This window comes from Ictidomys tridecemlineatus, chromosome 7, assembly GCF_052094955.1.
Source record: "Ictidomys tridecemlineatus isolate mIctTri1 chromosome 7, mIctTri1.hap1, whole genome shotgun sequence".
NCBI lineage: Eukaryota > Metazoa > Chordata > Mammalia > Rodentia > Sciuridae > Ictidomys > Ictidomys tridecemlineatus.
In genome coordinates, this window is record NC_135483.1 from 127684285 (window position 1) to 127696402 (window position 12118).

General features: G+C 33.3%; 1 protein-coding gene and 1 long non-coding RNA gene across 2 annotated transcripts in view; one reads left to right on the top strand and one right to left on the bottom strand.

The window, feature by feature from the left end:
* Positions 1-12118, top strand: part of LOC144365542 (uncharacterized) — a 50135-nt gene that overhangs the window by 12373 nt on the left and 25644 nt on the right. The window contains exon 4 of the long non-coding RNA XR_013424088.1: positions 8427-8496. This is a non-coding gene — a long non-coding RNA (uncharacterized LOC144365542). The remainder of the gene's footprint in view (positions 1-8426; positions 8497-12118) is intronic.
* Acvr1c (activin A receptor type 1C) overlaps positions 1-12118 on the bottom strand; it is a 71868-nt gene that overhangs the window by 9640 nt on the left and 50110 nt on the right. Inside the window, exons 4-8 of the mRNA XM_005315780.5 lie at positions 8989-9219; positions 6148-6315; positions 5021-5177; positions 2951-3075; positions 915-1045 (exon numbers count right to left, since the gene is read on the bottom strand). Coding sequence (XP_005315837.2) covers positions 915-1045; positions 2951-3075; positions 5021-5177; positions 6148-6315; positions 8989-9219 — 812 coding nt within the window. The remainder of the gene's footprint in view (positions 1-914; positions 1046-2950; positions 3076-5020; positions 5178-6147; positions 6316-8988; positions 9220-12118) is intronic.

Consider the following 12118-nt stretch of genomic DNA (forward strand, 5'->3'; position numbering starts at 1 on the left):
ACTAAATATGAATTACATGTGCAATAATTAATAGTAAATGAATAAAAAAATTCTGTTCATTTCATAGAATGGAATGTTACACAGCAATGAAAATGATCAGATTATATATATATAAAAAATAAAAATTTATGTAATTAAATGCTATATGTCATACATAAAATACTATGCAATAATTATATTGCTTTTTTATTTCTATAAAATGTCATTATACAATTCAAAAATAATACATTATTTATCCTAATCATGTATGTATACACACACACACACACACACACAAAATACTGAAATTTTTTGAAAAGAATACTTACTGTAAGTTTTAATCATGTTTTATCAATATATAAAACAAATAACATGACTTTTCGGATATATGTGTATACATAAATATATATGTGACAAATTGTAAAGAAAAGAAAACCAATGACAAAGAAATAATTACAATAGCAATGCCTCAGCAGGGCAAAAACATCTTCAAAATATTGGAAATGTTTGAGTCTTCAAACTCAGTATTCACTAGTTTTGATTTAATCATGAAATTTCCAACAATACAGATTTATAGTCTTTAATATGTAAAAAATTATTAATATTAGACAATTGTTTGTTTAATTTCAATTATATTACAAAGAACTCAAAAAATGTTTATCAAATAAGTAAGTAGGGGATCTGGGGTTGTGGCTCAGTGGTAGAGCGCATACCTAGCACATGTAAGGCACTAGGTTCAATCCTCAGTTAATCTCACACAAGAAAAACAATATGGTCTCTAAAAATTCTCTAATACTTACTGGAAAAGAAAAATACTAGAAAGATGATTCTTGAGAACATAGCTGGGATTTGATATTCAGCACTACAACACACACACACACACACACACACACACAAAATAAATAAATAAAAAACAACAGCAATAATAGCCTTACTTCACAGCTTTGCCACTGGTTTGGGATACTTGGCCGGAACTTCTGGTCACAAACAACCTTCCTCATTTCCTCTATCGAGGGATCTGAAGGCACCATGTCATAATAAGGCAACTGATACTCCTCAACAATTCCTACAAGAAATTTGTATAATAAATTTCCCTTATAAATAATCAATAAAAGTATTTATTTAACATTAATATCATTTAGGTTATATAGGCATAAGTGACACCCTCGGAAGCTGGAAAGTCAGGTTTATTAAAATAATGTAGAATAATGTAGCATGATTGAACCAAGGATTAAGTTTAAAGCACTCAGTTGAATAGCTTTGTGAAGTTATAGAATTTTATATTATGAAAACATAAAAATTTATGTAATTAAATGCTATATGTCATACATAAGATATTATGTAATAATTATATTGTTTTTTTATTTCCATAAAATGTCATTATGCAATTCAAAAATAATACATTATTTATCCTAATCATGAAATTTTATAACACATCTTATTGCTCTGTGAATAAAGTATATTTTTCTATCAAATGATTTTTTTTCAAAGAAAGTTTTCTTTCTTTGAAAATTTTTAGACAATCTTTTAAAGGTGAGCCCCTCACATTTATATTTTAAAGTACTATACCTAAGAATGTTCTGGAGAAGCAACCAGAAGAAGTTGAATATAGATATGTCCACATGAAGGATGATGTTTACAAGTCTCAAATCCAAAGACAAAGGTGGCCTTAATTATCAGAATATTACCCTCATAAAGTCTTAAATTAACTATAGCTCTATTATTTAAAATATTTAAATGACAAAATCATAAAATCAAATCTCAAAAATATGAAAATTTTATAAAAATAATGAATATCCAAGATATCTTGATACGTACCAAGCATTGTCTTAACCACTTTATATATTTTAATGTATCCCTCAAAACTACCAACTAAAAAGCATACTGTATCACTGCTAGTCTACAGAAGAAAAAACTGTGGCAAGGTATTATGGGTTTGTTCAAGAACACACACGGATAGCAAGTAGCAGATGTGGAATTTTTTAATTCAAATTCGGTTTTTATGTTCTGCACCACTGTAATTCTACTCTTTCTATAAATAGTTTCATACTCCTGAATATTTTACTATCTCATCTATGAATAAAAAAGTGTGTTTTCTCATTTAAATATAATTTTAACCTTAGAAGATTTTTATAAATCTCATTTTAAAAATGAGATTGATATAATACAAAATGACATCAATACAACATGCAAAAAAATGAATGTAGTTTAATAATTACAGTTTTTATTGAAGTTTTACTATAACTAGGTTACATACAAGAAGCTTGCACATGAATCAGTTCATTAAGTCCTCAAAGCCCAAGGGTCACTTTCATTCTTCTCATTTTATGGATGAGGAAAGTGAGACTAACAAACTTGCTAGTCTGACATTCAGGGAGTTGCTAAACCAAGGCTTCATGCTATATCTATCTCACATGAAAGTGAAAACTCTAAACCATTGCTATAAGCATTTAATTTTTCTCCACTGATAAAATAATTCCATCAGACTGCACTTGTAGGGCTTCATACACACAATGTCTTCCTCTCATTATTAATTTCTGAACTCTTGGGAACAATAGAGGCAGAAAGTTTGTTTTACCTCCCACCTTTATCTTCACCTTGCTGCATTCTTTGTATCAGAGGAAACAGAGAACAAGAAAAGTCTAATGTCAAGTCATTTAATCTCCTTAAGACATAAAGTAAAGATAGCAACTCACTACACACAAAACTATATAACTTTCAACTGTCTCGAAGAGCATCATTATAGAAATCATTATAGAAATCAGAGTTATCAGAACTTTTTACATCGTAAGAAGTACTTACAATGTAAAGTATTATATTCACCGTGTTTCATTTTTCTTACTGGAAAGAAATCACCAGATGTTATTCTCTTAATTATTTAGAAATGACTCAGTATAGTGCTTAGGAAGTCACACCTTAATTTCAGAGTATTGAGGATTGGCAAACATAAAGAATATTATCAATATCTTACCTCCAACTGAACACCTTCGGGCTATTTCCCAGTAAACTAGACCAACCGAGTAGATGTCAGCTCTTTTGAAGGACTCGAAGACACTCACATTCATTGTGTCATCAAGCATTTCTGGAGCCATATACCTTAAAAAACATACACATTTCAAATTTTGTGTATGACTTTGTAGCAGTCCAATAAAACACAGTTTTAATAAACCCTGATACAAAATATAAATTAAGATAGCTTACAACAATGTTAAAGGTAGATCTGAGGCACTATATAGGATAAATGTAAATAATACAGTTATTAGCTTAGCCAACAATTAAAAAATACTTTGAATAGAACTGGAGGTCATTTAATTTGGTCTTATTGCAACTGTGCCAGGTATCTAGTACCTGGAAAATACAAGTTTCAGGGAAATACTGTGAGTAAGAGAGATAGGGCTCAGTCTCCACCAATGGCTTGCTGCCTCGGGCAGCTCTTAGAGGGCGGAGAGTGTTTTACCATCACTCCGAGCCCAAGCCTTCCATTCAGAGCCAAGCAGCATGCCACAGACACCTCTCTGAATGAACAATTTCACTGTATTGTGCCCAGAAAACTGTAGCCTTCTATAAACAGGACTGAATGGAAGCAATCACTAGTCCATGGGACCTAAGTCTGGTTGTCTTAGGGACATTTTGGAGATTTCCTAGAACATTGAAGTCAGGATACAACACCTCCTAGCTCTTTTAAAAGTGCAGTGAAGTTTGTTAACATTCTCTAGACTTGCATTAAGAAGAAGAAGGAGAAGGAGAAGGAGGAGGAGGAGGAGGAGGAGGAGGAGGAGGAGGAGGAGGAGGAGAAGAAATAGAAATAGTAGTAGAGGAGGAGGAGAAAAGAAAAGAAAGAAATTCCCACTAATAAGCCAAATTGCAAAGGAAATTAAAAAAAAAAAAGTTAGACTCCCCTGAAGGAATCCACCATCCAAGCTTCCCCTTAGGTCCCTATTGTGAGGGCAGTCTAATGAGAAAGTTAAGACTTTCTTTTTATGGGGAAAAGAAAAGAGGTCCCTTAGGGCTGCTCTGAATAAAGTGCACTGAAGTGTTCCTGCAACCTTATTAAAGCATCCCAGGAAACCAAGGGAAGGACTCACAGGTGCCACCCTGAAATCTCAAATATGGCTAAGAGGCCAGTTATACCAGTTTAGGAATTCTCAACTCTGAAGGGCCTTGAACAACTCCAGGAAGATATCTTGATTGTTGCTGTTTTCAAGTTCAAGAACCCTGAAATTATGTCAAAGTAGCATAAGGCCTGAAACTCATAAAGGAAATGGAAGTAGTCTGGCCACATAGCCACCTGCTGGCCATAGCAAGAAAACCACTGGAAATCCCATTACTCTTGAGCCTGTCCTAATCCATAGGAGGTATTTCACACATTTACAACATGTTTGTTCTTAATTTCAAGGACTCTGTAACTTAAAAGTGGAAAGTTTTTCCAAGCTTATTATCTTAACACACATCACTTTGGGAGAATTAAGGGTAAGTACCCTATAGGCAATACATAAATTGTTACATGGTATCTTTAAATATTAAGGGAATAAAATAGCACATAAAATTATGCACTATATAGAGTTCCTACCTATGTTTCAACATATTGATTTTCTATCTGCTTTTTAGAACCTGAACAGGTAGAACTAGCCTTGAATTTTGGTTTATTTATGAAGGATAAAGCTTCGGAGGGACCATGCACATTGTTAAGGGGCACTGTTTTCTTATCTGTAGGAAAATGCATCCTTGGAAGGTGAAACATGAAAAATAATATATCTGTATGTCTTTCACCATTTCTCTTCACTGGCTGACTGCACCCAAATGGCTATTGTCGATATAGCCAAAAAAGCCAACTTGTGTTTTCTCTGACTTCTCAATGACTCAGCTTACTTTCTTGGGCCTAATGTTTCCCCAGCAGTTTTTGTGCCTTCTATACATGTATTTTAAGCTTTCAGGTTTTTTGTAGGCTTTCAGGTTTGGTTTTTTTGTTTGTTTGTGTGTTTGTTTTGTTTGTTTTTTTTGATCAATCATAAGTCTTAGTATGCTTTGGAAATCATCTTACCTCTTGGTTCCCACTTTTGGATTCTGGGGTATGTCTAAAGTGTTCAGTATTGAATCATGCTTCACAGCCAAACCTAAGTCTGCTATGGCACAAGTCTCACTTTTTTTCACTAAGATATTCTTTGATTTTATATCTCGATGCGCAATAGCAGGTTTACCTAGGAAGCATAAGAAAAGCATATTCATTTTTTTCTTTACTAAAAACTGAGTCCCTCCAAGAAGAATTATTTTGAAGACTTAACTCAAATATTGCCTCCTCAGATAGGTCTTCGTTGACCACCCATTCTGCACTCCAAGTTCTTCTTCATCAGAGCAGCCCATTTTGCTTTCTTCCTAGATCTTAGCACCTGAATTAGCCTGTCTGTTTATGTGTATGCTTAGCGTCTGTCTCTCTCAGACAGTTCTCACCTGAACTGTGAGCTGCATGAGGGCAGTGGCTTTGTCCTGTTCATCACCAGGCTTCATTACTTAGAACACTAAGTGACATTGTAGGCACTAATATTTTTTTGAAAAAATTGGGAAAGAATTACTATTATTGTGTGAACATAAGAACATGGAAAATATTATCTTAAAAAACAAATTTAAGCTTTATTCTATACCAACTGTTCCCAAAGGTAACCCAAAGATCCCTGGAGGTACTTGAGACTCTTTTCTAACTACATATCTTGTGTGTATCATGCTACCTTCTCTTTACTCTGACAAAATAACACATGAGGACAGACTTTAACCAAGAACAGCTATAAAAATCTAGACATTGAGGAGATTTGCAAATATGTAAAACCATTATTTTCACTAGTTTTTTGCATTAGAAAAAATGATGTAACATTTAAAAACTGTTATTTATGTCAACATTTAGTTGATTAATAACTGCTACTTTGAGAAAATAAATGTTTAAATTTCTCATTTTTAATTTTTATTATGATAATATTAATACATATAACTTAAATACAAAAAAATCGGGGGTTTTCAATAATTTTAAGAGCATGAAGAGATCATGAGTCCAAATTTGAGAACATTGCCTGTTTAGATGAATGACTTTCTAAACTAAATACTAAAATGCAACATACAACTTAGCTGTCTATCCTCATATTCAAGGAGAAAAAAAAAAATTTGAAAGGAAATACGTACCTTGTGTACCAACAATCTCCATATGAAGGTGGGTCAGACCACTAGCTATTGAAAGGGCCAGCTTGATCATTCCAGCCACTGTTACTATGTTTCTATTCAAATAGTCATATAAGGAGCCCTGTTCATGATACTCAGATACAAGCCAAAGTTGAGTCCACGTTCCATTATCTAACAAGAAGATATAATTTGTTGCTGTAAATATATATGAAGAAAGAAGACAAAAGCCTCTACCAAATGTCAGTATTTAAAATTGTTAACAAAGCAAAGCTAATTCTTTTCAGTAGGGCTGCTCGTAGTCCAAGTTACTAAAGTTTCTCAATAAATTACTGAAGATGCTGATATCAGACCCACCATAGAAACAGGAAGTTGTGACACAGTGAATCTAACAAATCAACAACTTCTTTCTTATTCCCTCTGATCAAAACCTGCAGGCAACAATAACCACATCACAGCAGAGACCATTGAGAGGAACATTTAGGCTCTGTGTTGTGTTTATAAATTACTCAAAGCTTTTAAGAAATATTGTAGCAATAAAGATAAGAATTACAACAAATTTACACAAAGTATTACTGCTATCATAAAAGCTCTAACATTTTAAGACTGTCCATGTTATTTACCTTTCAAAATATGAAGTTGATGGCTTTCCCCAAAAGCCTATGTAAATGCAATTTCAAGGCATTTTAAAATAATTGACTTCATTTAAGCAAAAGCTAGTACTGGTTATTTTAAAAAGACTTATAGCATATGAGAAACTAACCTAACGTTTCCTTAAGTATTAGAGTTCCTTGAATTAGCTTTACTTTTTAACTAGTATCTGTAATAACCTAGGCAATCCTGACCAGTTCTGACACTCAGGAATCTATAATGAACACTTGCTAAGAACCTCTCTTGCTTGGTGCTTTACATACAGAAGCTGATTTTTTTCCCCAAAATATTTCACCCAGATAGTAATAAATTTCCTAAGAACACAAAAATTCAATATTACATGATAAAGCTCACTAATGAACTGGCCACATACAAAATCACCCTTACACTCTCCTTCTTACCTCAATGACTTTGCCAGACACTTGACTAAAAAGTGAATGAAACTGTAAAATGTAGCAAAGCTAAAGGAATTTATAAAGATTAAAGTGATATTAGAGACCATCTGGTATTGGGTATAAAGTGATTAACAAGAAAGGTATGACAGACCAGATAAACGAGAAAATAAGGATGATCTCTCTTGTGCATATTGTTTCATAATCCAGTAAACATCATGATTAAAATTCAAAATGAACCATATAACTACAGTCACTACTGAATGGATATCACTCTAATTCATCTAACCAACAGTTCAACTCAAGTGAGGGAAAAGTGTTCTTAATAGATGAACAAGAAATGTTTCATTTTCAAAAACCTGGATATAATTTCAAAGTATATGTAGTTAAGAACTTGAAAATAACTTTTTTTTTAAATCTCATCCTGGCTTTTCTGTCTCTCCCTAGCAAATCAGAAATGACAAATCATCTGCAAACGAATTTTAGCCAAAATACACAATAAATGCTAAGCCTCTCTTTTGATATGTAATTAAAAGAATACTTTCATGATCAGGTTTATATTAGGTCAAAATAATCATAGGTTTTCAATGTTCACAGGCAATGGTGGATGCCTGACATCCAGAGATAATTTGTTTTAACCCCTTTGTTATGTGATTATAACTGTGAGTCAAAATCCTTCATGAGTGCTACTCATTAGAGTTATAACTTAAACATGAACTGAATCAAGTTTTGCTCAGTTTTGTTTCCCATTTTCCCTTGTTGAATAGTTAAATGAGTCAGAGCTCTGCAGAAAGAAGAAAGACAGACTTAGGTAATTCATAAACTTTATACCCTGCCACTAATTAATCACACATATATGCAATATTTTAAAGTAGTATTTTTAAATATTAGAAAACTGATGCTATATTTTGTTTGGGTGAATTCAAACAACAAAAACTGTCATTTGTAAGTGTTAAACTTCAAGATATAAATCATGGCAGCAGAATAAAATAGACATTATTAATGCTGTATGTATATAGGTTACTGCATGACCAATGTGATTCTGCAACCTGTACAATCAGAAAAATGAGAAATTATATCCCATTTGATTCAGATGTATGAATTGTCAAGGTCAGTGTACTGTCATGAATAACTAATAAAAAATACAAAAAATACAAAAAAGATATAAATCATGTTCAATATAATACTACCAGATTTCACTAAACTTGTCTTACTTGCCACCATTCTAACACAAACCTACAGGTACTGTTCACTGAAAACTTGAGTCCTGAAGACAAAGTCTGTTATACAGAAGAATACAGTCCTAGAAAAGGTAAATATTCAGCTAGCATTCATTGGTATGTCTAGACCTGTTATTGAAATATTTCCATCCTGGTTGGTAAATAACTGTTATTCATAACTCCCAAAAATATTCCTTTGCTCTATATGCCTAAATGCTCCCACCTTCTGAATTGCCTCCATAAGGTAACAAACACAAAAGAAATGAAACTTAGCAAGGCAGGGATCCCCAGGACTGGGCAGTGGAGGTTTCTGCTTTGGATGGTTAGTTCCTCCCCAACACCAGACATCAAATATTTGCAACATTGACCTGGCTATTGCAGCATCATGATTGCATATCACTTCCTTGTCCTACAATATTGTGTGGTTATATACATTTAGTTATAAAAAAAGAAGAAAGATTTATTTTCCTCAATAAATAAACCAGACTTTCACTTATATTTCATTTAAACAGAAAGATTATTTATTCCCACCTGATAATAGATTGAAAATTTTTACTTGCTAAATCCAATTAGATTGAAAATACCTTTGTTGTCCGCAGCAATAAAACCAAGGATGTTTTCGTGCCGTAGCATAACTGTCTGATAAATTTCCGCCTCACGAAACCAAGATCTTTCATCTCTGGAGGAGAATATTTTCACAGCCACATCTTCCCCACACCATCGTCCATGCCACACCTCTCCAAATCTTCCTTTTCCTACTATTTCCTGAAGTACAATGGTCCTTGCAATTGTTCTTTGAACCAAGAGAGGCAAACCTAACCAAAAAAAAAAAAAAAAGGTGGAATCCATCATTAAAAACAAATATCAGAAAAGAACTGCCTGGTGACCACCATTTTCACACAAAAAGCAAATATTTCAGCACTTTAATAATTTTACAAATTTTGAAGAAATAAGCACCATTATATCAAACTTGTCAAAGCAAGCTCAAAAAAGTACTCTAAATTATCCATATGAATCTCTCTTCCATTTACAAATATAGTTTTGAACATAGCTTGATGCTGCAAATAATATGGTTTCCAAGAATTGCTACAAATCTCTCTGAATTGTCCATCAAAGCCAGTCAGGCTACTTATTACCCAAAGGAAAAAAATATTTTGTTACATCTAAAATAAAATACATGGCTCCTAGCACAACTGGACAAACAAAATAATTCTTTATGAATTTTTTCAAACCAAACTAAAATTAGTAAATAAATTGAGATAGTCAAGTGAGATAATGATGTTACACTAAAAAATATATTTTCTATGGAATAAAAAATTTTCAAGAAAATATATTCTGAGTATCATAGTTATATTCTTTGAACTAATAACTCCACCTCTACAATTTTATCCTAGAGTTTAATTCAATGTGCATTAAAATGTATGTAAAAAATGTTGAATACATCATTATTATTTCTAGGAAACAATAAGGAAAAGTTTCAGGTAATAGAAAAAAATTGTGAAATATAATGCAGGGAGTATAAGCTCAGATCAGAAAGACCTGGATTCAAACTTTAACTGCAATACCTGGCTACCATGGGCTGGGCAAGTTATTGAGCCTCTGTGAACTTTAGCTTCTTTCTCTAAAAAATGGCACAAAACAATATTATCTATTTGATGGGGCTAATATAAGAATTTTTAAGAATGTTAAGCACCTAGAACAGTATTTGGCATATTACATGCTCAATAATGGTTAGCCATTATTATATTCATCTCAGCATGGATTTCTTAGAACCCATAATACTGATGCTGCTTATTAAGAGGTATTCCTAATGATATGGGAAGCTACTTTTGCTATACTGTTAAATGAAAACAACATATTAAATTGTATCCATATAAATGCATGTATCTAGCTTTTAAAAAATATGCAAGGAAGGGAGACTGAAAAGGAAATATGCTAGATGTTAAGATTGTTGTTTATATTTGGTGGAATCAGATTGAATTTTGATATTCTTCTTTCTTATTTTTTACATTTTAATAATTTCTACAATGGATATTTATTACTTTTATAATCATGGGGAAAATAGTTTAAAAGGCTAGAAGATGAATGCAGTCTGGAGAGTGAGTTTAGTCATTATCACTTTCTTTGGATCTCTGGGGTGCAACAACCCTGCAACTCCTGGGGGATTCAGCCCTTGCTCCAAAAATTAACCTCTCTGTATTCAGATGTTCTCATCTTCATGAGAACCACCCACTGTGGATAACTAGGCACAAACAAGAAATTCACTGTCATGAGTCTCAACAATTAGTCACAAAGCCCCAAAGTCAGAAAGTTGTTTTAAAATTATCTGGTTCAAACTTATTATTTGGAGATGAGAAAACAAGGGCCCAACCATAATCACACAGCTGCCCAGGACTCAGTTGCTGAGGGGGCAGACCTGGAACTAAACACTGGTCTCCACCCATGCTGCTGTCTTGTCATTCAGTGGACACGGCTGGCTGCAGTCCTTCCCCTTGGAAAGACATCTAGCAGCAAATGCTAAGGGCTGGTTTTGTAGGTTGTAATCAATTTTACTATTTGAACACCCACTGAAAGTGAAAGTAACAATTATGAGAGGAATCCCAACCTCAATATCTGCTTCCCCTCACTGTCACACACAGAATCACCACTAACACCACAATAACAAATGGATGGGGAATTTGATAAGGCAGTGCTTTCATATTGTGATTGATAAAACACATGATTCATGGTGCAGACCAGAGACAAAGACAACATCATATAAGGTGTTCAGCACGGCAATGAGTTTGAGATAGTAAAAACTAAAGTTGACTCCCTATCTTTCAAAGCAGCTACTAAAATGTATCTGAGCAGTTCTCGTATTACGCACCTAGAAATACCCTTGAAGAACCTAGGCTCTCACTGTAAATTCATTTTAATCTTCTTAGGAGAGACTATAGAAGCTGATGCCTGCCTATGTCACCATCCTTCAGAATTGTTACACCAAAAGAGAAGAAGCAACCTACCTAGTTTCTTAGAATCCACCTGAGACACAATCTACTCTCAGAGATGATTCAATAAAACATCATTACATTTTTCTGTCTTGCAGATATTATATACCTCTTCAAAATTTGTCTATCAGATCAGAGACACGCTGCACAATTTTTGTTTCTTAACAGCTGACAAAGCTGCCTCACATTTAAAATCACTAATCAATTAAGAAAAGCAGAGATGAAGCAGAACTGCCGAATCTCCCTATGAAGCAGGGGCCTCTAAAGGCAGAAGTTTTGCAGTGGGTAGACCCAGTCTCTGATTATCAAAGGCAGAGACACTATCAGCTACTTTTAGCCAGTGGTCACTGCCAAACATATGCAACTGGCTTTGGTTAAAAATTAAAACAAAAATGCCTAAAACTTCTTCAATTGGCTTTTAAAGAAATCATCTGTGCTTGGGTATATTCACTTCCTTTATTTGCACAAGATATCTTACAAGAATCTAAAAGGAGAAAGTCCGGAAGTCAATAAATAGAGATCTAGATTTAAAGACACCACAAAAAAAAAGAATTTTTTTAAAAATTTTATGCCCTGGCTCATGACTACTTTCTTAAACTAGATATCCAATCTCCAGTTTTTAATTATATTATTTTTATTTGAAAGAAAATACTTCATTCATGGTTAAACAGTAGCTTCAAAACGAAATTTCTACCCAACATCTTCAGATAAACTGAAATGTTTGAGT